The sequence below is a fragment of the Osmia lignaria genome, chromosome 14, assembly GCF_051020975.1.
Source record: "Osmia lignaria lignaria isolate PbOS001 chromosome 14, iyOsmLign1, whole genome shotgun sequence".
Lineage (NCBI taxonomy): Eukaryota > Metazoa > Arthropoda > Insecta > Hymenoptera > Megachilidae > Osmia > Osmia lignaria.
The window spans coordinates 11,447,484-11,472,599 of record NC_135045.1 but is presented as its reverse complement, the minus strand read 5'-3'; the positions used below and the strand labels follow the sequence as shown (position 1 = coordinate 11,472,599).

The window sequence follows — 25,116 nt, the reverse complement described above, 5'->3', positions numbered from 1 at the left end:
CTTTTTCGCGTACTCGATGCTGAAACGAAGAACGTGATCAGGAAAGAATCAAGAAGGATTATCGAGTGGATAAAACGTGGATAAATTTCTTTTCATATTTGTTGTCGATAAAAAAATAAAAATTAGAAGAACACGAAACAACGAATTAATTTATATTTCTTAACATTTTTCTCTAAAGTAATCTAATAAAATTCTTTTTCCGTTCTTCTGAAATTCTACCTCGCAATGTATGTTGGCAAAGTGTTAACGTACAAGACTCCTATCAAAATGCTAGAGGTTCATCTTCAAAATTCAAGCGAACGATTCGCTTCCTAAATGATTCGCCAGAAAACGTAATGCAAAATTCATGCGAAACGACAGGAAACAACGCTGGGTCCTCGGAACGAGATCGTTCGTACGTTCCCTCGATAAACTTTATCAAGAGGGTATTATTCGACTGAATTTTATCGGCGTGCATGCAATAAAACGAGACCGTACACGGTGAATCCCTGTGATGGAAAGAAGAGGGCAACGTTTGTGCTACTTGTCCCGTACCCGCATGCAACACTGTTTGACGTGCGTTGAATTTAATGCCTACGGTACCTGTATCCGGGACGAGAGTGCTACCGCCTCGTAAACTGCGTAATGCACTTAAAGCCGTGCCGACATGACGCGCGATTCTGCTGGAAATTCGTCGATTCGCCGGATACGGTGGCGAGCTGCGCGCACATCCGATCTCCAATTGCGTTAACGCGTTGTCAGAATGCGGTCTCTTCGCTCGAACGGCTGCTTCAACCCGGAGAACACCGGATCGTCAATCCACGAATCTCCTCGAAGCTGTTTGATTGACGTCCTCTCTCACAGAGAATGATTAATGATGAGAGCTATTTTCTTTGGATTTAATCCTAGGAAGACCGGAGTCTTTCATTAACGATTTTACACTCATAATCAAATCAGGCTTTTCTGAAGAAATAGGAATTCTTAAAATACAATATTAATTTTAAAACTCATTTAGACAAAAAATTATATGATTTTTAATTATCGAATATTATAAGATTTAGTATGTAGCAAAGTAATATTAATTGAAATTTTCGAGTATTTGGGAAAGACATATATGTATATTGTCATTTTCTCCGGTGATTCCTAGGGAAAAGGACGGGAATCTCGGATATCAGCAATTTCCTTGGGAAAGCCTGATTTAATCGCGAGTAGGTATATGTGAAAATACATAATTTTGGGGGAAATTTTTTAAATATGAAAAATAATATGTTTTCAATATTTTCTAATTAGCGAACTCGACAATTTCTCCTTGGCCTTGAAGAATTTAAAATAAAAAGCTGTTAAAATATTAATAAACTGTAAATGAACAGGATGAAGAATATTATTCAATTTAAACAATTAAGAATGCATTTAGATTAGCGAGTAAGGAAAGGGACATTAGAAAGAAGAAAGGTCGTTTCCACTGAAAAGGGACCGGAAATGGTTTAAGACTTATTGGAATTATGAACTAGAACATCTTCGTTACAGTTTGAAGTAGTTTTATTTAATCGCATAATATACATAGTTGGTGTAATTTACAATTATAATAATATTTACTATCAGAATTTCACAGATAAGCACCTTTTTTTATCGCTAAAACGAGCCTATTAATGATAAAATCTTTCAGTTAAAGTGGAGAATGTTTGATACTCTGCTGCATGTTAAATACGCGAAATTTAAATCGAATCAGTGACTCAAGGCTCGTACTTAACAGTGCTTATCATCATAAAATGCCGACAATATGTTTTCGTTTATCGCGAAATTTGCATCGACGCCCAGGAAACTTCACTCTCAATCAAATTTCATTTCCTCGACGAACCACCTTCTTAACTCGATTATGCTTTAACATCGATCGTCTCCAGCCATAATAATCGTAACAATAATCCTCCACAAAAAGATCTTCTCATTTAATGTTTGAATGTCGCCAATCTGGCGATGCAAATCCTTCGGTGATCCTTAATTTCAAAGCGGATACGCAGACTTCTTATTAAAAAAAAAAAAAGAAAGTGAAATCCTATTCGGTTGGATTCTCTTACTTACTTTTGGTATTACTGCTCTCAGGATCTTTGTTAACTCACTCCATATGATATCATCATAAGATATTCTCCACGGCTTAAACCTTATCTGATTATATCATATTTTTTTCTTAGTTCTTATAAGACGAAAGAAAATATTCTCAAAATTCCATCAGCATTGCAGCCAGTTTCATCAAGAGTTGAGGATGCGCTGTAACGTAGAGTATCAGTGCAATTTTAGAGCTTTGATGAAACTAGGTACAGTGGGGCGAAATGATAAGGGTATTTTTATACTGAAAATTGTTTATACTTGAAATCTTCAAACTGTATTAAATATACCAAACCAAGACGTGGAAGACTGAAAACTTAGATGATTAGATGAAATCTCTTCAGTATCTGTAGAACCGTTGCTCCAGATGTTCCTAACTTTCTCATTGTGATCGTTATTAAAGAAATATTCATAGACGAAAAATATTAGTTTATAGCATACTTCGAAATTTCTATGAAAGCTATTTAACACCTGGTTTTATCATTTTTTTCGATAGTCTTATAATTTTCATAAATAACGTAGAGGAGAGTGGGAAGGTTTAATACAATCTTGTATTATAAATATAATTACCTAATAAACAATAGGAAATTGTATGTCAACAGTGTAGTGATTATTTAAAATTTAAACTGAGTTTGTTGAACCTGGAGTAGGATTATTTAAATTTTATTTTATTTATTAATCCATCCCAACCTCCCCTTATCATATATGGGGTGTATTGTCATCACGAACAGGTGTTAACACACTTTACAAATCCTCATTTTGTCTTCATTTTTATAATTATTCAATGGAATCGAATTGACCGATAAGCCCGATGGCAGGGAACGTGTTAAAGCAGTGGGATCTAAAGGGCTTTTAGTCGGTCCGCGTAGGCGTTGAGGTCGTCTTGGCAGCTTCCTTCGTTTCAGAGGAGAGGCGATTGTGTGACGGAAGCGGTCCGCCACCGTCGGGAGGATGTTACAATTAATGCTGACCGGGACTCGTTAGCACGTTTCCTTTTTCCCTGAGTCATCCCGATGGAAGTCATCGCCGAGGAACCGACGCTCACCGGTTAGGGACTTTTACTTGCAAACGATCGTCTGGACGCTGCTTGTCATAACGCGACCAATCTTATGGAATAGTGTACGCGATACTTGTGATAAAATAAGTTTATTTTGTGAGCAATGTGGAGGTATTATTTCCTTGTTGATTTATGATGTTCCTTTCGATAGTGTATTGTGTCGATGTTAATTGTGTTCAAGAATAATTTTAATAATTGTAAGGTAGGTTTATAAATCTTGTTTTGTATTATTTTACTTTACAGTGGTTGGACTAATGTTCAGGAATTCAATGGTTTCTTATCTTTTGAATTAAATAATTCATATTTGGAGGGAAAATTATATTAAATAATTTAACTCAAATTAATTTTGTATAAAAATAATCTGTTCATTCTATTTTCACTTCACTTTTACTCAGCATTGTTCCCAGAAAGAAGTTTCTATAATTTATCAACGTTATTGTAATTTTCTTTCTTCCAATTCTACCATAGAATGATTACGTATCTTGCAGTAATTTATCAGTGCTATTATGCAGCAATGCCGTTCTCTATCTTTTCTAATGGAAGTGATAATAATGAATGGCGTTGATTAAGCTGAGAAGATGAATCATAAGTAACTCGAAATCTAATATTCTATTTTTTACCTAATTTCAATGAATTTTAACCCTTTGAATTTTTCAGTAGTTTGTTCATTCTGGTACATCAAATCCATCATATTAAAATCAAATATAACAGAATACAAAAATTTCAAAGTTTTCTCATCACATTATTCCTTCTCGTTGGTTTCAAGATAGAATTCTTCGCCATCCATCTCGATATTACTTATCTCGGGACCTGTCACTTCACAAGGGATCCCGGCCCTTCGAGAACACTCCCTGGGGGGTATTTTTTTTTAATAACCTCAGCCTCCATCGAGCGTTCGTCTTATATTAAAGAGGTATCGACGAAAAGCAGACAGATGTTGTGGCACCCTCGTTGCAAAACAGCAAAAGCAGCTCGTACAGAAAAGAAGTATCTCAAAGATGGCGAGAAAAGGTCGGGGGTTGAAGGTGGGTGATTGGGGTCACGTAGAAGAAGAAGAAAAAAAGAAGAAAGGATCGACTTGCACGTAAACAGAAAGAGAGAGACCGGTGTACCAATGAGAAGGTGTTGAAATAAAAGAAACGAAAAACAGTTGATCGTTTCACAGTTAATTAGATCCATGGAAGTGGGCCGCGCGACGAGTGAAATTTCACTTTATTCCAAGTGTTTGCTGCTGACTCTTTATTTTTCTTTATTTCCTTTCGGCGGGTGTACTATCACTGGACCACGTAATTTGCATTCGAGGAAGCGTTCTAACTCGAGCTTAAGCTGAAGCACTCTCGCCACATCCTGGACAACGTTGAGCTAGTTGAATGCGCAATTATGCGGTCATTTAGTTACTCTGAAATATCTTTGCGAGATGGTCTCGGTACGTTTGATGCTTTCCACCGGGCTTTTAATGACGCCATTTTTTTCTTTTATAAACCGCGATGTGCTACTTAATTGAGGTGGAAATTATTATTTTTATAAAGCCTGGCTTGCGAAAGCTTTGAATTAACAAACTTGATTTTTTATTATTGTCAGTAGTACAAATTTTACTCGAATAATGTTTGAAGGCACAAAATGATTTGTGGATCATAAATGTGTAGGAGAGGGGAGAAAAAAAGGCGTTTCGTCTCGGGATCGTCTTCTCTTTGCCAGACTCTCGCCCAGCGGGGCTAACGACAGACGATCCCTGCCCCCAGACACCTATCATTACTGTGAGCTGTTTATCCGCGGCAGACGCTATTGTAGGCGCTTAATGGAGGGGGAAAGGGTTAGAGTTTCGTCTCCCCCTAGGTGTGATCCCTCCTGTCCTTCGATGCGACAGTTATATTTGGAAGGGAAAAGTAGTTGGAACTCGCACAAACTGTGAAAGTGTGAATTTGTAGAAGAGGAGAGAAGAAGGCATTTCGTCTCGGGATCGCCTGTCAGAATCGTTAATGGGGCTGACGACAGACGATCCCTGCCCCAAACACCTATCATGCCACACTTTGGAACTCCTATATAGTATACTAACCGCATGCCGGGATGACCGCTAGCGAGAACACTGATCTCATCTCTCTCGCCGCCATCTAGCGGTCCCCGGCCCGAACCAAAGATGTCCGGGGAGACGAAATCTTCTCTCCTATCACTAAACGCCTACAAATGAATATTCTTTTCTTTTTTTAATAAAAATCTAGACTTCTCTCGAGTAATTAATAATTTCCTCTTTTTGCAAGCGCTCACGCAAAATGACATGGTTAATATTGTTCGTAATCCACTAGCTAATATTGACAATGTTGTTTGCAAATCACGTTACATGTCTACGAGAGCATATTAAATTCCTCGAGCGAACAAAATGACCAGGCCTTGCCGACGGTTTCCATTCTTTTCTTCGTCACAAAGAGGGTTTACCCTGTGCGCGCCTTTGCAAGTCAGAAAATTGACGTTTCAATCCTCTTTTACGAAAATTCCTTTTTCATTTGTTCCTGTCATCGTCAGATGGCATTCAAATATTCCTTTTCTTTTGTTAGTTTTTCGACAAGAATTCAACGAGTCACTTCTTTGCACGTATTGCATTTAATTAAATATTATCAAAAAATATTATCAAAAATAGTCTTTGGTGACATTAATTCTAAGTCACAAATCAACTACCGGCACTGTAGAATATTGCAGTATATTTTTAACAAAATATAGAAATTTTAGAGTTTCAAAATCTATATTGATTCCCTTCAGGCGATTATTTCAAAGGAAACTTGGAATACATGTTCAATAGTCATTCGAGGCTGCTGTTTCGTCAAACAGCAGTTCAAAACCGTTTCATGTCACAGCTTCAAACGTGAAATACGGTGCAGCTAAAGACCGAGGCTCGTGCGTTGTTACGCGCGTACAAAGCTAAAACTGTGCCTTTAATCCTGCTGGACAATCGAAAGGGCGATTTTTCAGGATTAAGAGTCCAGCAATTGCGTAGGACGACCAAATTCCCTTGGCTTGGTGTACCTGTGTTACCGATACTGATTGCTTTACGGCAATTTCACCCTCCTCTGTTACCACGCCCACCCTTCAACCCCCTCGAACGTTTGATACATCTCGTTTGATTAGACGATACTCGGGGCCAATTTGCAAAGTTACTGCAACGAGATCTTGCGAGCGAGATACGGTTTCATCAGGATTCGCTCGATGAAACAGTATACGTTGTTCATTGCCAGAAGTGTTAGTCTGAAGTTAAAATAGTGTTTCGTTAGAGAAATTGATTCCCAGAAAATTTCATCGAACTCAGTGTGCATTTTGTGGAGTTCACGCGAATATTTGGTTTGTTTAACTTTCTGTTACGTTCAAAATACTAGAACACAATTCCAAGTAATTATTTAGAATTATATTGTTAGTATAATATTTAATCTTCTGACGGTGGACCAGAGAGTCCCTATTTTAATTTAATTTTGTATCTCATATTATTTTCATTTCCTAAATTTTACAGTGTTACTTCTAGAATTATTCCATGAATTTGTACATTTTAATTTAGTTTGCTGTTTAAGAGTTAATTTAGAATTTTCTACCTTTTCTATGCTTTCTATTATGTGTACAAATTAATTTTGTACCTTTAGTGCCTTCAGTGTTACGCTTTCTTAATTACTATTTTAAATTTGAATATTTTATATAATATTTTAAATAAAAATTTTAAATAACAACAAAAATTACTTCAGCAATTGAAATTACCATGATTTTCTAAAAATAAATTTTCAATGAAAAAGAGAAAAGATACAGAAATCACTTTTACATTTAATAATTATTTAATTAAATTGTGTTTTTGGTACTGATTATTGACCCCGACAAATCAGTGTGTTAAATGGAATGCGAAGTGATTACATTGGGTAATGTCGGAAGGCATTGATTTCAGTTTGCAATTTTCAAAGGTGTCAGTATCGAGAACAGCTCGTCTGATATCTCGATTTTGAGGACTGTCCCGACGTCGACTTCGATCTTCTTGTCGATGTTTCTGACAACCTTCATTCGATTGTATCCATCACACCGAATGTCTTGTCACGTTATCATCTGCGAACAGTCTGATCCAATTAAAACCACCTGATTCTCGATTCCTGTCCGTTGACGGGACAGCTTCGACGTAACATGAATTTTCATGGAGATCTCGTGTGAGACGAACTGAAAATTGTCAGCTTCTACCGTTGGGTTACTGACTTTTATAACAGACTGGCTTTGAAGACACTCTAACCACCTAATCAAATACTTTTAACACAATTATAAGAAATACTTGCGAAAAATTTGCAAAAATCTTTCTTAATCTCTTACTATATGTCTCTATAATCCTCAGAATTGCTAAATTTTATTTTAGGGGACACTTTCGTTTACCATTTAAAAAACAGAAAATTTAATAATTTCGTATCCCCTAAAGGAAAGTTTAACCCTCAGAATTAATATAAATGATACCCAGTTTTAGTGCAAGTGTTCATATTTTTCTGATTTCTTGGAAATGTCAGAAACGAAAATAATAATAGAAGCCTACTTTATATTGCGAGATAGCAAGGATTTCAGTAGATTCAGTCTGTGTGCCAGAATTTTGTCTCGAAGCCAAGGTGTAAACAGGGCTTTCAAAGCGAAATATACTTTGACGAGTATGTCATAAATATACGTCGACGAACGTATATATCTTTGTCGACTGACGTGAGCCACTGTTTGAGGTCACTGGTTAAGGGTGAGACACAGTATGTCGGAGCTTTTAATTTCCTCTGGCAACCTTGAACAAAGAAATCGTAAATTTCCTTTACCTATATGTCTTACCTGGGTGTGACATCCTTGAAAGGTAAGAACAAATGAAATATTTCCATGCTGTCAGATAAAGAATGAAAGTTGTGATACATTGGTTTCGATCTTTGATCTTCGGTACCAATTTCCTATCTTGAATATCTCTTTGATGTAAAATATAATAAGAAAAGATATAAATTGGCGTATGACTTTGCCAAGAACAAGCGAATACATAATTTATTTCTTTGCAATGAAATTATGAATTAAGTTATTTAATGTTTCATTATTGATTGATTGTACAAACAAAAATTAATAAGTACAGTATCGAACAAAGTGGGCTTAATTAGACAAAGTGGTGATAAAAGGGGAAGCAGGAATTCTCAAAATCCTAATTTTGTTGATATTGATATTAAAATTTTAATGCAATTATAAGAAATATCTACAAGAATATTTTTTAATTTATTTCTTATGTTTCTATGAGTTTAGAAAAAAAAAATGCAACGTTGCATTATATTGCATTATAATGCAACGCTGTACGTAGTTCTCTTCGTTCCAAATTTTCTCACTTGTTCCCACCTAAACCAACGTCAGCTTTTACATCTCGCCAGAAAACTATCTATTCAATGTTCGTCTCTCGCAGCTTTAGCAAGGTTGTACCTTAGGAGCGGGGTTTCGTGAATTTTTCAGCAGCCAACACTTTGCATGAATTCGCCAGCGTGAAAGTTCAGCCGTGCTGGCTACCCTGTAATCAGTTCGCTTTCGCTCGACATTCAGAAGTAGTAAATATTTTCTTTTTTCGTTTTTATATACGTGCGAAGCAGCACGTATACTTTACGTGAAATTCCAAACGCAAGAAGCCGTCCGTCCCGAACCCCGGCATTTGCCAAACGAAATTATCGTGAAGGATCACGCAGGCTACAATTCGTAATCAGTACACGGCCGAGTTCTAACCGCGAGTCGGTTATTATTTCCGTACGTGTCCAAAAATTAAAACGAATCGGCCAAGCGTGGTGCGTGGAAGGAAGGAGAGGCAGGAATTGCCAGCCTCCTTTGATGCAATGTAAAAATATGTATCCTCAAAGGATATCGTGTCGTCTGGTAATCATTTCATGAATTCAGAAACGGGGAAAGTGGAAATAAATGGACGAATGTGTTGCCGTTAATTATGTTGTGAGGTTCCAATCATTTTCGTGCCCGTAGTCGGCAAGTATAAAGTCTTCGTTTAATATTTAAGAATAAATCTTATGCATTTAAAATTTCTTACCTGGTATATTTAATTTTGTACGTTCGTATTTGTAAACTGTTAATAACAAAATCTATTTTTATGAAGATAACGATTATTGCATACCCCTAACGTTATTAATATACGTTAAATATTTTCTTTTTAAATAAAAGATTTTTAATTTTATTCCCTATTACATTGTAATTTTGTTGCATTATAAATATAGATAAAAATAATTATACTTATGTATCATATTATTATAACGAAATATTTATGTCAGTAATATAGGTAGCGAAGGAATTATTATAAAAATTAACCGAAATGTTTGTTTGGCTTTCAGAATGGACCATGAGGGAGCGCAGAGCGAGCTGGTAGTAGACGAGCGGTCTTCCTCTCGGCTGGTGCCTCGACGGTCATCGACGGGATCCTGCAACGTTCAATCATTCACCCTGCAGGTGTTGCGCACGGCAGGTACGAGGTCGACAGGTGCAATAATCGGGGGTGACCCGGTTGTTGCCGCCGGGGCGGCGATGCGACGATGAGCTCGCCGAGGATACTGCTATCCCTCTACACCCGACCAGAGGTTAGTAACAATATTATCCATTCTAATTGAGTTCCCTATTCGTACTACTGCTAATGAATTATTTAATTAACTGTTTCTATTTTGGAGAAATGTTTGCTTCGAAAATTATCCAATGTAACTTCTGTCAGGCAGTTTTGATAAATAATATTATTCAGCGTTTCTAAATGAATTTTGAAAAGCTGGATCAATTAAAAATAAATTACGCGATATGATATATTATAAGAATATGTAATTAGTTAGACAGTTAATTAATTTTACAGAAGTGGTTAAACGAAATTATAATATTAATCGAGGTAATGTTGTACAAATTTATTCTAATTTCTTTTATCACAACATTATTAATTATTAATTATAATATTTAATGAAACATTTGCGATACACTACATTCTTGTTAATTTTGCAACGAAATCATAGATCTTGTTATTCTGAATTTTTATTCAATTATAATTATCCAAATCAATTATCCTCCACTTCGTCGTGTACTGAATCTTTTTGAGTTTATGTTAATTTCCTGGATCTTTGCCCCGATGTTGGTCACCATTGACAAAACTCCCATGGCATTCGACGTGTTAATTATTTGACCGATTTAAATTAGTAGGGTGAGCCAGTGGTGACCGAGCAAAGGTGTTAAGTAAGAAAGTCGAAAGTCTTAGGAAAGTCGAATAGTTAATCAAGAATCTGCCGGATGTTTTCGCAGCCCCGAGTAGTAGCAAGGCCGGGTCGCCTCGCAAGCTGTCACAAGGTCGTGTACAGAGGTGCGGAAGCCGGTTCAAGGCCGAAATTAGTTGCTTGGCCATGGACCTCGAGGCGAGGAATGGGACTGGTGGCAACGACGAGGAATACACGAATATTTACTTCATCGTTGGCGGTCGCAGGGAGAAGGCCACCTACAAAGCGGATCAGGTCACGGACATGGAGCTTAAGGGCAAGTTCATTTAATTAATTGCTCCTGTTGATTGAAGACGAATGATAATCGATGTCGTATGATTCGTCTATTTTCTTTTATTAATGAAGGTTAATGTTACGTAACGTATAGGACGATACGTGATGATCAGTACCGAACAAATTTCAATTTTTTGTTGTGTAACAATTAATTAATCAATTTAACTTATTAACGGAATAACTGAATGTTGTTTGTGCAAGGTGACAAGTGGAAAGTTTAATTTTTTTAAATGAAACACTCGTGTACTGAGTAATTATAATTACAGTGTCTGACTACATTTGGCTCTTTCTACTGTAGCAAACAACGTTTTAATTAATTTTCCCTAGTGAAAATTAATCAGTTAAAAACGAAGGGAATAAATGGCCTTTGAAATTAAATTATAATTAACTGCTTAACCCTTTAGTTTAGGTTTTAGCCCTTCTCAAAATAATCTACTTTTATACTTGTTAGTTTGATATAGGCTGTTTAATAGTTGCAATACAATGGTTATTGATCTGTGAAAGTTGAGTAATGAAAAGGCTCTACCATTTCGATAAAACGATAAGATGACCGATTTTATTAGTCTGGTAATAAAGTAATTTTGCCAACTATGATAGATCGTTGTAACAGAAATAACTGTGTCTATTTTTATTTTGATATAATTGTTCAAAACTTGAGTTTATCAAACAAATATCATTCTCTGTAGAAGTAGAAATTTTAAATGAACCTTCAAAATCTTTCACTCTCACTTAAAATATTTTTTTTAATTTCATAAACATTTTTAATAACATTTATATCATTAATTCCTGGAAAATACATAATATTTAAAGAAATAGTATAAAATTTGGGAAATAAAAATAATAGTAGGTTATAAAATTAAATTTTAAATTATCATTGCCCCGGTGCTCCATTAACTGAGAATCAATTATTTAAATATTTCGTTTATTATATTTTGGTAAAATTTAATTATCACCCAATTAAGCGAAATAAAGACGATCTATTACCAGTCCATCAGCTCAAATATAAATGACAAGAAATGGTAATATTTCACCAGAATCGTTCTTTCGAAAAGGTAAAGAATTTTGAAAATTCCATTAAAAAGGTTATCGAATGAAAAGTTGTCCGCCTGTAACTGGAACGGTGTTATCGATCGCTTAAAATCGAAAGGACGAGAGGAATCGTAACGAGTGCTGTCATCATGAACGGAGTAGCTTCTTTTAAAAGCATTCCAAGACGTTCAAATGTTTCGATCGCGATCGGTTTGCTCTTACCGATTGGATCTTTTCATTCGAAGACATCTATTGAATCGGTCGTCCTCTCGATAAAGATTGAGATTGCTCGAATGCCCTATGCAGTTCGCGAAGCATTCGATATTCCTCGAATCCGTTCAATTATTGATCGCCTCTGCCAATCCAACGAACCTAAGCAATCTTGAACGAAATCTCTCCTTTGCACCCTTTCTTTTTGCGCCCTCATGGACGATACGAGAGGGTCGGTAAGCACTACCGAAATTATGTTTGCACACACATCGAACTGTGACCTATCGACCGGACGAGACCTTCCGAAAGTAACCTTCGAGGGTCTGACTTGCCAATCAACCGTGTTTCACCCTCCTGTACGTCAGACGACAGAGTAAACAGGGATTTATGTCCGCGTAGGTGTTCCAGTCAATACATTAGTAGATTTTTCGGCAGGCCATTCAAGAGCTTTCCCAATTGTCCATCTTTTATTCTTTTCGATTCTTTTTTCTGTGGTATCATTTAACTCGTTCGATCTAACCTTTCTCTATTTGGATTTTGCTTTCTTTTTCTTTTATTGCCTCACTCAAGATTAATTTGGCACGTCGCTATGTTGTTTATTGTCATTCTTGATAATTTTCTAAAGGCCTATTGTTCTCCACTCTTACTATCACTAATACTATTTACACATACCCAACACCCTCTTTTGAAAATATTTATTATGTCTGTCTTCGTCTTTTGCCTCTGAGTCATCTTGCGAGCTACCTTTTCAGTGTAACATTATGCATACTTTATGATAAGAGCATTCGTTAAGTTTTCGTTTCTCAGGAATTTTGTGTCCTACAATCCCAAACATGAAAAGTTATCAAGAGTCTACTATAGTTGCCAATCAAAAATACAGGGTGTCCTAGAGAAAGTGATAATCCATTGGAGGGGTGGTTGTTGAGGTGAATTTGAACAATTTTTTCCTTTGTCAAAATGTTGGTTAAGTCAACATGATATTGTCTTGCAGAGGGCTAGAAACATTCATTAGAACAAAGATGTCCTGTCAGGTTCGAAAGGGTTAATAAGTTCACTATGGACCCGCAAATCTGCATCAACTATGATTTTAAGCCATAAGATTCAGTTAAAAGATATATATATTTTTATTTTGACACTTTTTAATGTGTATTATTTGTTTTCGTTTAAATTCAAGTTTGTTAAATTCATTCAATGTATCGTAACTATTTGCTTGTTTGTTGGATATCGAATTTATTTACAACCGTCTGATAAATGTGTTATCGAAAAGTTTTTTTGTAGCGTTTGTTTATAGCTTTTAATTTTTTAGGGATGTATAACAGAGTTTTCAGTTTTTATTTGTTCATCTAGATTTATATTGCTGAATTGATTGGTAGTCTGTGTGCGGTTATTTTAAACATTTATTTATATTTGAAAATATAAAAATACGAAATTTGTTTGCATTGTTTGAGGGATACGTTAAGAAAAACATTTATGAATAACTTTTAATAAAATATCCGTTTTCTAAAAGGTTTTTATAATGGTTTATGTTTTAAGCGAAAATATCTTTAAACACTTCTGAACTTCATTCTGTTTCTGAGTTTTTACATTATGAAAACGGTAACAGCAAAGGTGAAATCTTTTTCTTTTTTAATAGAACGCTTTGAAGGAAAGTTTCGAAATTAGGTCTTTGAGACTGGTATTACATAAAACAAGAAATATATAAAATTTTTCGACTTTTTTCCCTGTATTATTCTTCTTGAATACTGTGCTTTCAGTTTGCTGTAAAATTCAGTAACTGGAAAAAGCTTTTAGAAAACGCGTCAACTTCCAAGAATATGTAAGAATGATTTTCGATAAAGGATTCCTTGAATCGTGTAAGTATAGAATTTCACGAGTAAAAATTGATTTTTAAAAAGTATGTACAAAGAAACTGAAGTTCTTTGTGTTTAATATTAAATTTTTGCATGTTGTTGGAATTATTTGAAGAAAGCAGCTATTTTGCAATATAAAATTTCTGGATATTCTTCACAAAAAGTGTTGAGAGAATCACAAGTGACCGATGCTTCAACTTTAATTCAATCGAATAATTAAGAGAAGAAAAGGGAAGCTATTAATAATTTTGGTATTCTATTGATACTTTTAATAAGTAGAGTTTCAGTTTATTACACTGTTAATTTTCACCTTGGCATTCAAAGTAATAAGTTATGAAAATTGCTTTTTTAATGTCTGACCATCGGTACTCTTATTCACGTTCCAAACGACTCGCGTCTGACCATCGGTGTTTCATACTACTTGAACTGGCTTGAAGTGTAGTCATACATAGTCGTGCTCGCTGTCATGATTTAGTATCTTTTATTAGAGTTGACTGTAGAATCTACAGAAGCCGAAAAATTTGCACAAAGAATCTCAGAATATATAGACATTAAATATTTATAAACGTTAACCCAACCTTAACTGAAATTCATTGGCATATAAATGTGATGAAGATAAATAATTTTACTAAAATTATCATTTAAGTTGAAATTATTTTTTTTTAGGTGTGTAAGATTTTTGTTTTCCATCGACCTGTCGATGCATTTTACCGCTCGTTTTCCCACAGTTACTAGCTCTACCTAACGTCATTAATTAAGCCTCGTTTCGTCGTTGTTTATTCGGAACCGTTTACTAGTAATTGCCGCGTTATTTGTTTGGAGCAGCGATTTCACGTCAAAGTGCATCGCGTAATTAGGATGATAATGGTGTTACAATTTATGCAACCTCGCCGGTTAGTTAACGGAAATTGCTTCGCCGCCAATGTCATTACGAGAGACATTACAAAGGGGCCACCTGTGCACAAACGAGGGATCGCGAGATGTAGCAAATAAGTGTCTGTCAAGTATAAAATTGTACGACTTCGTACTCAATGATTTATTTCGAAAGTTACCTCAAAATGTTTCTTTTGCATTAGAGTGGATTTGAATCTTCTGTTTCGTATTAACCTTAATAACACACTTATTTTATACTTAACGGATGGATTAAGGTACTATAAGAACGATTGTAAAATAAAATAAAAAATTAATTTTGTAATTTAATGTAAAATATCATAAACTTAAATTAGAGAATTAGATTATTATGTTTTTGGGGGAAAATTTCAAAATTTACTGGAGGTCTAATTGAAAAATAGAAGGTTGAAAAAAAGTTATTAATCTAAACGCATAAAGTCACGATTTGATGGCATAAAAGTAACGCAAAATAGCACTTATAGTACATCAGTACTTGAAGCTTGAAGCCTGATGAAAATGGCTACATAAATGTTTCATCATTGTTCCTGATATAAAATGGCTGGTTGCCAGTTACAGAAAACAATGACCAGTTGAGCCATTGTTTCTTCCAATGAAGAAGCCGCCATTTTGTATCAGGAATATTGATGAATCGTTTAAGTACAGTAATGTTTCGAAATAAGCAAGTGGTCTCTGCTTCGAAATAAGCAAGTCGAAATAAAGCATAGTGCGAGAATGAGAAGGCATGTTATATTCTATCCTTGTCCAAAAAATAACATCGCTGCTCGGCCGATCACTTTATGATTTGCCGCTACCTCGGATCTCTCACTCGTTTCTCGCGTTCTCTATCGTCCCGTTTCGAGAACAAAGTCAAGCCGAATAGTTACCTGCTTCGAAATAAGCAACTGTTCGGTCCCGAGCCACTTGCTTATTTCGAAGCATTACTGTAGTCATTCTCATCGAACCTTGAGCTCTAAATTAATATGCCATAAGTGCTATTTTGCAGTACTTTTATATCAGCAAATCGAGATCTAACATTTTCTGTGCTTTGAAATTAATCATTTACTATGCAACAACCCTTAACTACGAATTAGAAAAAAATTGAAGCACGAAAATGATAAAATTTAGAGCCACATGACGAATAACATATTTGAGTTATTCAAAACGAATATACTTCATCGTTCCATCGGATAGTTCATCCAGTGATTTGTAAAATAATTTCAGCATAAGCCTGTCTCTGAAATCAGTTTCGGTCACGTTTGAAATCCCTTTAATCCTGGCATCTCTTTCCATTCAATTTCATCGAAATCCATCTAATTGAGATCTCATTTTCATTCCAATGGAATTGAGTCACACAGATGGTTATCGTTTCCACCCTTCGCGTTGACGATTCACGAGCTCGCAACCACCCCATCGTGAAACTTTCAACCCCAGTGCACGTAATATATTTTTCGTCCGTCTGTTCTCGTCCTTTTGTCATACTTTCACCATCTTCACACGAGAGTTCACGTGCCGTAGGTATAATATTCTCTCTGGTTAATTAGAAAGCTTTTGTATAAGCTGCTGGTACTGTTTGAAACTATGCCAATGAGGTCTTAATAAGAATCGATATTGCTCGTGGATAAATTGACCTTTTAGTGTCTAGCTAGCTTGTCTATTATCGTCAAACTTTCTAGGTGAAATATACTATCACAATATTTTTTAAAAGTAGTAAGGTGTATATTTCTATTTTTAATCATCAATTTACCTAATATTTAATTGTCAAGTTGTGAAGAATTATTTATAGGGCTTACGTAAAATCCAGGTGTATAAAAATAAAATTTAAGTATTTATTGTAGAAGATAAGATTTCAAATTAAACCATTCGATCGAGTGAATGAATCGTTAATGACATAGTTAATTGCTTCGTTATATAGGTCGTACAAATTAGCGGTCGAATAGCTAGTATCGTAATGTCGATTGCTGTGTAATTACCAGGGGACCAAATTATTCCTTTATCGATAGTACAATTTATTCACACTATTGAATTCAATAAGTAATTATCTCGCGTTATACTCGGACAATATCAATACCTTGAATTCGATAAAAATATACAAAAAAGAATATGAGATCCCTATTAACGCATTAATAGATTTTTAATACCCATTTAATTAGCTACTGACAGTTAAACAAAATTAATGAAATTTAGATGTACTATTGTTAAAGAGGACCTTAATATTATGAATTTTTAAATACCTGCTATTTTAATTATAAAGTAATAATACCTATTTATCTGACAATTGATTGCATTGATGCTCATCAGTGATCAATTAAATAATTATTAAATAAAAAATGAAAGTAGGTTCTCAGCACTATTATTATTTTATTAAAAATTAAAATTATCGTGTGAGAAAATAGACATTGACTAGGTACATATAGACAGAAATTCGATCTCACCTACACATAGGATCATGAAGGGTTAACTTTAGATTACTAATCCTTGCACACAATAATTAAATGCTCTGACATCAAAACTAATCATGCCCAAGGGTCATTATTTTGCCATGTGCAGTACCAAGCATCGTAAGCTTCCCCAATGCAAAGGGTGTTATTAATGGTAAATGAACTTTACCATTAAAATTTCAAAAATTATAAAAATAATTCTTTTCAAATTTTGTATAATAATTTCAATTAATGTTAGCAATACGTTTTGTTGAAAATATGTCAAAATTTTCACTTTAAATATTGAAAAACTAATATCAACATATGTCTTGAATCAGTTTAGAGTGGACGTAACCAGTTTTGAAATTACACCCCTCAATTATAACGAACAAAAGTATTCTTAATAATTTTCTCAAACAACTCAATTCTGGTAGCTTGTGGACTTGTCTTTTCCGTCCATTACACTGAGGAAATTTATTTGCTCGCGTCAGGGTCCACTCGTTAGTAAAATTTCTCGACCATGTTGCACACTGAGGATAACGAGAGCAGGTTTTCCAACGGGCATGGGAATTCGTCTGAAATATAGAGTTTCACCTCTGCATTTCCATCCTCTTTTGTACAAGCTGGATGCGTGCACGCGCGCATAGATAATGCCTGGTAATTAGCGCTTTGCATTATCGTTCCGTTCCAGGAAACATTCCGGTGCATTTCTTTCCAGCCGTTTATCCGATTACGATCTCGCCTATTTAGCATGAAACGTGGCTCGTTCGCGCGAACACACGTGTAATTATCGAGCGATGTATCTCCTGCGTATCTGAACGATCCTTCTTCCGGTGTACGATACACGGGGTTATATTAAATTGAAACAGGATTGTTTACGTAACGCGATATCCAGCAATCTACGTTAATGCAATACGCATTTGGCTGAGGATAATAGTGATTTGTCGACGTTAATATAATTTTCGTAGATTAAGAAGTCTGGAATTCTCATATCCTGACTTTCAGAAAATTTTTTAATTTTTCTCAATTTCTTTACTCATCATGAAAAGATGGCAATTTTTTGTTCAATGATGAGTACTCGTCATGGAGAAAAGAAATTCACTTTATTAGTAAAATTTAGCTAAAATATTAAACATATTTGTAATTTCAACACATTTTAGCAAATAAGTTAAGCACACGAGTTGCACATTTTTCAAATTAATTAAAGCACTTAAAGGGTCAGAAATAAATGTGGCGATTTTAATTAAGTCACGATGTAATTTTAATTATCATGTTTATTTAAAAAAAATATTTTTATTACTTAGAAATAAGTCCCCAAAAATCTGATATCTATTATTTAAATTGACAAAGATTGTCTAACTTCTTGACATGAATATTTTTCATTCTCATTCACCTGTCAAGCATTTTTCTTTTGCCTCGTCCCGCGGATTTCCGTTTCTCTAGCCAGTGTGGCGAATAATTGCTACCTTTCACCGGAGAATCACGACGTCCGACCATCTTCAGTCCTTGCTTTATTTCTTGGAAATTAGACTCGTTCCGGCAAACGAGTCATAAATACATATAATCATGGCGTTTAATTATGACGGGATCGGGGAGATTTATGCGCCCGCGGAAATCGTCACGGTGAATATTGTTCGCGCATTAATTAAAGCGAGTAAAGGAGTAGGTGAAAGAAAAGGGAAGTGAGTTTTTCATTTTGATTTTTAAGTCGTACTTGCCATGTCAGGATTATTTCGTTCTCGTACATCATTCAAGTTGAATTGGAAGTTCAATATTTAATAATTTCTTAATGAAACATTAAATCCACCGACCTTTATCAAAGGTACATACTCGAGGAATACAATATTGTTGTTTGATTGTGTTTAAAATTAATGAAAATTTGAACAGTGCACCAAGGTTAATTTGTTTCATTTATTCATGATAATTTTTCGATAAGTATATTTATAATTCACTTTACTAGTATTATAAAGGAAAGCTGTGTTAATTTTTAAAGTAAATTTGTAAAGTAAAGTTCCATTTATTCCTGATAATCATCTAAGAAACACATTACTTCACCAAAGAACTTTCTTTATTTAAAAATTAAATCCAATAAATCAAAAAAATAGAAAATTGCATTTATCTACGTATAGAAATGCCTGCTTTTTCTATGAAAAAGAAACTCGAAATTAAATAAATAAATACCCGAAACACCTTCTAAGTTCAGGTAGTGATGAATGGTAAAAGTTTACCTAAACCCTTTACCCTGGAGGCTGTGGGTATAAATTCTACCCAACCTTTTCATGAAATTTTCATTCTCAATCCCTCGTTCAAGTTCACTTTCATGAATATTATTCAACCACATGAATGCATTCAAGTTTCTTTTCAGTAACAACTCCTGTAAAATTGTTGATTGAAATTTCTCGTTATCAGAGATTCGAAGGGCACGGAGGATGTAGTCAATCCGTCTACAGGTTTATTTTCTAATTCGACGACGGACGATAAAAATAATAGTAGCCATCGGGGACCCGTAGGAACTGTCGAGCGATGCTTTCCGACCGCAATGGCTTCCTACACCTCGTACCAATGATATTGGCCTCAACAAAATAATGAATAAATTGAGCGTGGGTCACAATAAAAATATAATCGTCCGCCGTACATCCATGATTCACGTTTCATTATCCTATTAGAGCCAATGGACGGTCGGAAGATAGCTCTCCCCCTTCTTTCGTTCTGTATATGTGCCACCACGTTCGTCTCGTTTCGTTACGGAGCCGCGTCGTGTGAGCCAGGACAAACCAGCCGCAAGATCGCAAACCTCTCGCGCAAGCGGACGAGCGAAGAGAGAAGGTAGGAAGACCAACTTTGATTTCAACGGATAACTATAAACACCTTCGATCCCGAACCGACAACCGGCCGAGCATGGCAGCGAATAAAACAGAACGCATAAATTATTAGGTCGTTAATTGATAAGGAAAGCCTTTCCACACGACAATTCGAATTTTAATGCGAATTTCGGAAATTATAGAGGGGATCGTGTTATCCAAGGAATGCTTTCTTTTGCTCTTCGATCGAACCTTAATCGGAGGGGTGAAATCATCCCTAAAAATTTACAGAATTCTTCTGCAGTTTCATGGGTCTTCTAATATAATTCATTTTTTCTATTAATAGCTTATAAAAAATTTGAAAAACTTTAAGGGATGATTTACCCCTTCAGAGTCAAAATCATTTCTTGATTAACTCGATACTCTATACAGATTCGTTGGAATAAGAATTTTCCAGTTGGGCGGCTTTCCTTGTAAATTATGTAAATTTTTCTTATTCCTTCGACAAAAGGTAGATTTCATGGAAAGAAAATATGTAGATTTTTGAAATTTCTAGGGTTGAAAAGCGGCACTGAACGACGTCGTGGCATTCAGAACCGTTACCCATTGCATGTGGTACATTGACACTCTTAAACAGATTTTCGTACGTCCCTGACCCCAAGTTTTAGATCCTTATCTCCCCATATACTCCTGAATTGCTGTTTTGGCAATTGAATTACGTGTACTCTTACGCCCGAGCAATTTTACCATCTCTCTAAATCAGCGCCTCTCTCCTCTATGAGGTAATATGACATCACCGGGATCGAAGGTGTTAAGTTATCTTTCAACGCCAGCTCGTTAAACCTATCCTGGATTTGCGAAACGGAATTTAAAGAGATTCCGATGTCTGTATAGAAATTGAATCGCTCTCTCTTTCGACGTGTAAAAAAAAAAAAAAAACGCCGATGCATCAGAAATTGTTCAGCGGTGAAAACTGCAACGGGCGAGACCGTGAAATTGGAAAGCACCGTCTATTGTTGGGTTAATTGATTTAAAGGGGACAGAACGAACCCTGAGCTCTGATGGAGTTAGCAGCAACCTAATTAAAAGTAACTAACTTACAAAACCAATGCAGAGTGTTACATAAAAAAAACTGAAATTACAGTGTAAAAGAACTGTAAATTTCCAGCGAATTTGAAACATTTTTTTTTAATAAATAAAAATTACAGGGGTAGAGGGTTAACCTTACATCTCGTATTAAATTTTTATTCTTTTTAATGTTTGTGTATTGGCTTAGTGTCTTTATAATCTATAAATAAATAAATAATTCCGAATGGATTTCTCCATGACGCAACGAGCCCGATGCCGACGTTAATTCTAGCTCAAAGGTTCGAAACGACCGAACGATTGATCGTGTGTACGAGTACTCGTGTGTGTGTGAACTTAGAGGCAGGTTCCACGGCGATTCTACGAACCCGCCACCCACCCCTCTGTTCAATTAAAAGAGTTTACTCGGCAAACGATTGCGCATGCCGCATTCAATGAAAGTCGTCGGCTCGTCGATTTTTATAGCTTGTCGACCGACACCGTCTCCACCTTTTGATCACCGCTCACCTCCCGATTCTAATTTAGGACTCTATTATTCCACGTTCGATGAAGAGAAAAAAAAAGGGTTCTTTCCATTCTCGAAATCGATGTTGCTTGTCCACCCTCTAATGTTTGCCGTGGCGATTTCAATGAATGTAATTGGCGATCCTTCGCGACAATTGGTCGGACAATTTTTCCACGAACAATGACAGTCGTAATTCGCAACGTTGCTCGGATAGTCGCGAACAAGAGCGGAGGGATCAGTTTTCGAAGGTTTCGTGTAAAGTTGTAGCACCCAGGGAAAAGCGTGAAGGCAACGATAAGCGATCGTGGTTGTTTCTTGAAGAGAGGTTGTTGATCTTATCGGGTTTTTGCTTCTTTACTGCAGTGTTTACGGTGACGCGTATCCACCCACACCTGTAATAATAGTGTCTGCTCATTTGATGGCTCAAAGCTGGGGAAGGGTGTGTCTGGTGCTCTTTTTATTGCTCCCACTGCCATGAATTTCGAGGCGACTTAATCGTGTTCGATACTGTTTCTCTGTCCGTGATTGATGCAACAACGGAAATTGATGCGAAACGAATGTTTTAATGTTGGATGTAAAAAGGGTGAAAAAAGAGGTGAAGGTGTTTGGTGTTTTGTAAATTTTTATGCTGTGTTTAAAAATGACTGATGATGTGGAAGGTAGGTAATCAATAAAGGCGTGCGAGGAGTCGAAAATATTAGGTCAGGTCGGGGCTGTATTGTTCGAATCGGCTCAACTCAGCTCAACTTGATTCGACTTGGTCAGGTTATGTTAGGTCGCCTCGGCTCGATTCGGTTCGGGTCGGGTCTGGTCGGGTTGCATATCTATACTTTCGAGTATCCGACCCGTGCCGACTTAACTCGAATAATGCAGCCTCCACTAGAGCATCGGGTACCCGAACTTTTCGGGTCCTCGCACATCCCCACTAATTAATAAAATAAGATGTTTTGAGAACCTTGACAATAAAATATCTATTATAATTTTATAAGCTAAAGAAAGATCATATTTTAAAATTTATATTATAAAACCTGAAATTTAAGCACTGAGAAATTTACATCGAATGATAATTAAAAAGCAGTTCCCAGAAGTCCTATCAATCTAGTCACGAAATTTTCCAAACTGAACACGATCCTCCGTTCCATCAATTCTAACGTAATCAGTAACCGATAAACCTTCCATCGTTTCGTATGAATCACCCATTTGAGTTTCAAACTCTTGTCCTAACTCTCTTCGTTTTATGGGCGCGTGGGAGACATTCAAGATCGCGTTGAACGGTGATGTTATCACGTAAATCTGTGAAAAGGGCAAGAATGGGAACCATAAGTTCTTCCATGGGGGGCGAAAATTCGACGACAAGCTCGTAAAATTGTAAACGCTTTAATACAAAGGCAGACGTATGAATATTATGGTCGACTTTTTTCAAATATTCCAATCGGCAAACATCGAACGTTTAATTTACCAATAAATGTTTTCGATAATCAATATTTGCTCTTTCATTACATTCTACTTTTTATCGTAGAGTTTTCCAGGATGGGTGCGTTGCAAATATTGTTCGCGCCACACTATGAACAATTTCACTTTAATTAGCGGCCCCCATTCAAATGCACGCGTGGGCGTGGGTACGCGAGTTGCACTCGTGCCGTGTTCCCTGTGCACTCCTTGTTCTGCGTAGCTCGTCATGCAGATACAACGGGTGTTCAGAAAGTTCATGAATACTGGAACGATGCGATGCTGGAATTTTCCTTTTGCCCAGCGAGAGCATTCCTTTCCCTTCATAGGTTTCACTAAGAAACGTGTTCGTAATACGAACAGTGCTGAAGGCTTTATTGTCGTGCTGAATTGTGTATTGTATGAAATGCTTGATGGAATTGAAGAGATTTTTTTCAAAGATTTATTAAATACCATTTACTACTATTCAGAACTTCTTTTTTCCATTTGTAATTCAACTAAATTACATTCCTAAAGGGATGTTTTATGAACTGTTATAAAATTCATACAAATACTTGTAATTTCGAATATTTTGTGTCGTCATTCATGCAAAATTAAATATTAAAGAGAAGATAAAATATGGAATCGCAAATAAATACTCCGGTCTTCTTGAATTTTCCAATTTTATTAAAATACTTCCGCCACCCCGTCTACCAACAAAATCCCATCCCTTTCTAAAGGGATGTTTTATGAACTGTTATAAAATTAATACAAATACTTGTGATTTCGAATATTTTGTATCGTCATTCACGCGAAATTAAATACTAAAGAGAAGATAAAATATGGAATCGTAAATAAATACTCTGGTCTTCTTGAATTTTCCAATTTTATTAAAAAACTTCTACCTCCCCGTCTACCAACTAACTCCATTAAATCTGATGGGCCCGTTTCATCCGTTTCCATTGTGAAAAATGCTGCTTCTGGAAATAAAATATTTCGGTTGCACTCGTTGTTCAAATACGATTCCACAAATTCAAAACTAGAAAATTTAATTAAATACAGTTGATCTCATTTTTAAGCGCGTTAATTCGAAAAAAAGATCGTCTGTCGTTTAAGGGAAAAGAAGGAAGGAGGAATATCAACAGCTGAATTTAATAAATGATCACTATGTGACGTACCCTGGTAAAGTCATTTTTCACGCGAAATGATGAATCTTCTCGCAGAATACCGAGGTGTCCCAGCTTATGTTCCAGCCGAATCGATATCACGAACGACGGGATACTTTTATCCTTCTTTCTGTTTTTCAAGCATCAGACGGATACCATTAGCGTGTTCCTTCTTCTACAGCCACGACGTGAAAGCCGCGCGAATTTCTCCTTTTTCAGCTCCTTTAGAATAGAAGCTAGAGCCTGATTCAGTTCTCTACACTTTTTCAACTTTTTCTATCTTCTCTGATAGTTTGTTACACGAGTAACAGTGATCCGTGTTGACATTGTAAAGTGTCTTCGTTTAATTATTAATTATTAAAATTTTTAACAAATTTACATTGTTGCTTTTAAAATTAGCGAATGTTATACGAATTATCGCGAACACAAAATTAATTTTAGAATAATGAATTTGGAAAAATTGAATTATTTACAGATTAAAATTGGAGGAAAATTGAAAAGACTATCGATAGTAGAGGTTCGCTTCTGAGATTTGAAAATTTCGGGTACCCGTTACTCGGGTCAGGTCGGGCGAGGTTTTCGCGATCCTCTAATCGACACTAAATTTTCCTTATTCACAAATAAAATCGTTTTGGGTCGCGTGTATATTGTTGGCTGATAAAGGGTTGAGTTACTAAACCGATTATCTTTCTCCGTCTACAGATTGCGGCAATTATTATTCAGTTAAACCGGTTATTCGATAATTCGTTGCTTATTATTTACAGCTCTCGTATAAAGCTACGAATCGGTTTATTGCAAGTATAAATCTACATTAGAACTCGAACACCTACAAAGGCAATGATTAATTATTATTGAGATCAGGTTCGCGCTATCATTACTCATTGGGAAACGTGTTAATCCTCTATAATACAGCATCATGAATATTTTCCAATCTCCTTTCTGTAGCATTCATCAGCGTTTCGTTAAATGGTTCGTTCACGGTCTTTGAAGGCAGTGTCCTAAAAGCGGACACACTGTGTACATTGCGGTTGTTAAATGGTAATTTCATATGACACGGGATTTATTCGC

At 35.8% G+C, this 25,116-nt stretch overlaps 1 protein-coding gene across 5 annotated transcripts in view; it reads left to right on the top strand.

The window, feature by feature from the left end:
- Nucleotides 1-25,116, top strand: part of Pde9 (phosphodiesterase 9) — a 129,921-nt gene that overhangs the window by 82,555 nt on the left and 22,250 nt on the right. For 4 of the 5 annotated variants that reach the window (XM_034334929.2, XM_034334932.2, XM_034334930.2 and 1 more), the window contains exons 4-5: nt 9,481-9,723; nt 10,421-10,648. In XM_034334929.2, the coding sequence (XP_034190820.1) occupies nt 10,519-10,648 (130 nt within the window). In that variant the 5' untranslated portion in view covers nt 9,481-9,723; nt 10,421-10,518. Of the gene's footprint in view, nt 1-3,186; nt 3,342-9,480; nt 9,724-10,420; nt 10,649-25,116 lie in introns of those variants that run through there. The other variant, XM_034334933.2, reaches the window with a different exon arrangement.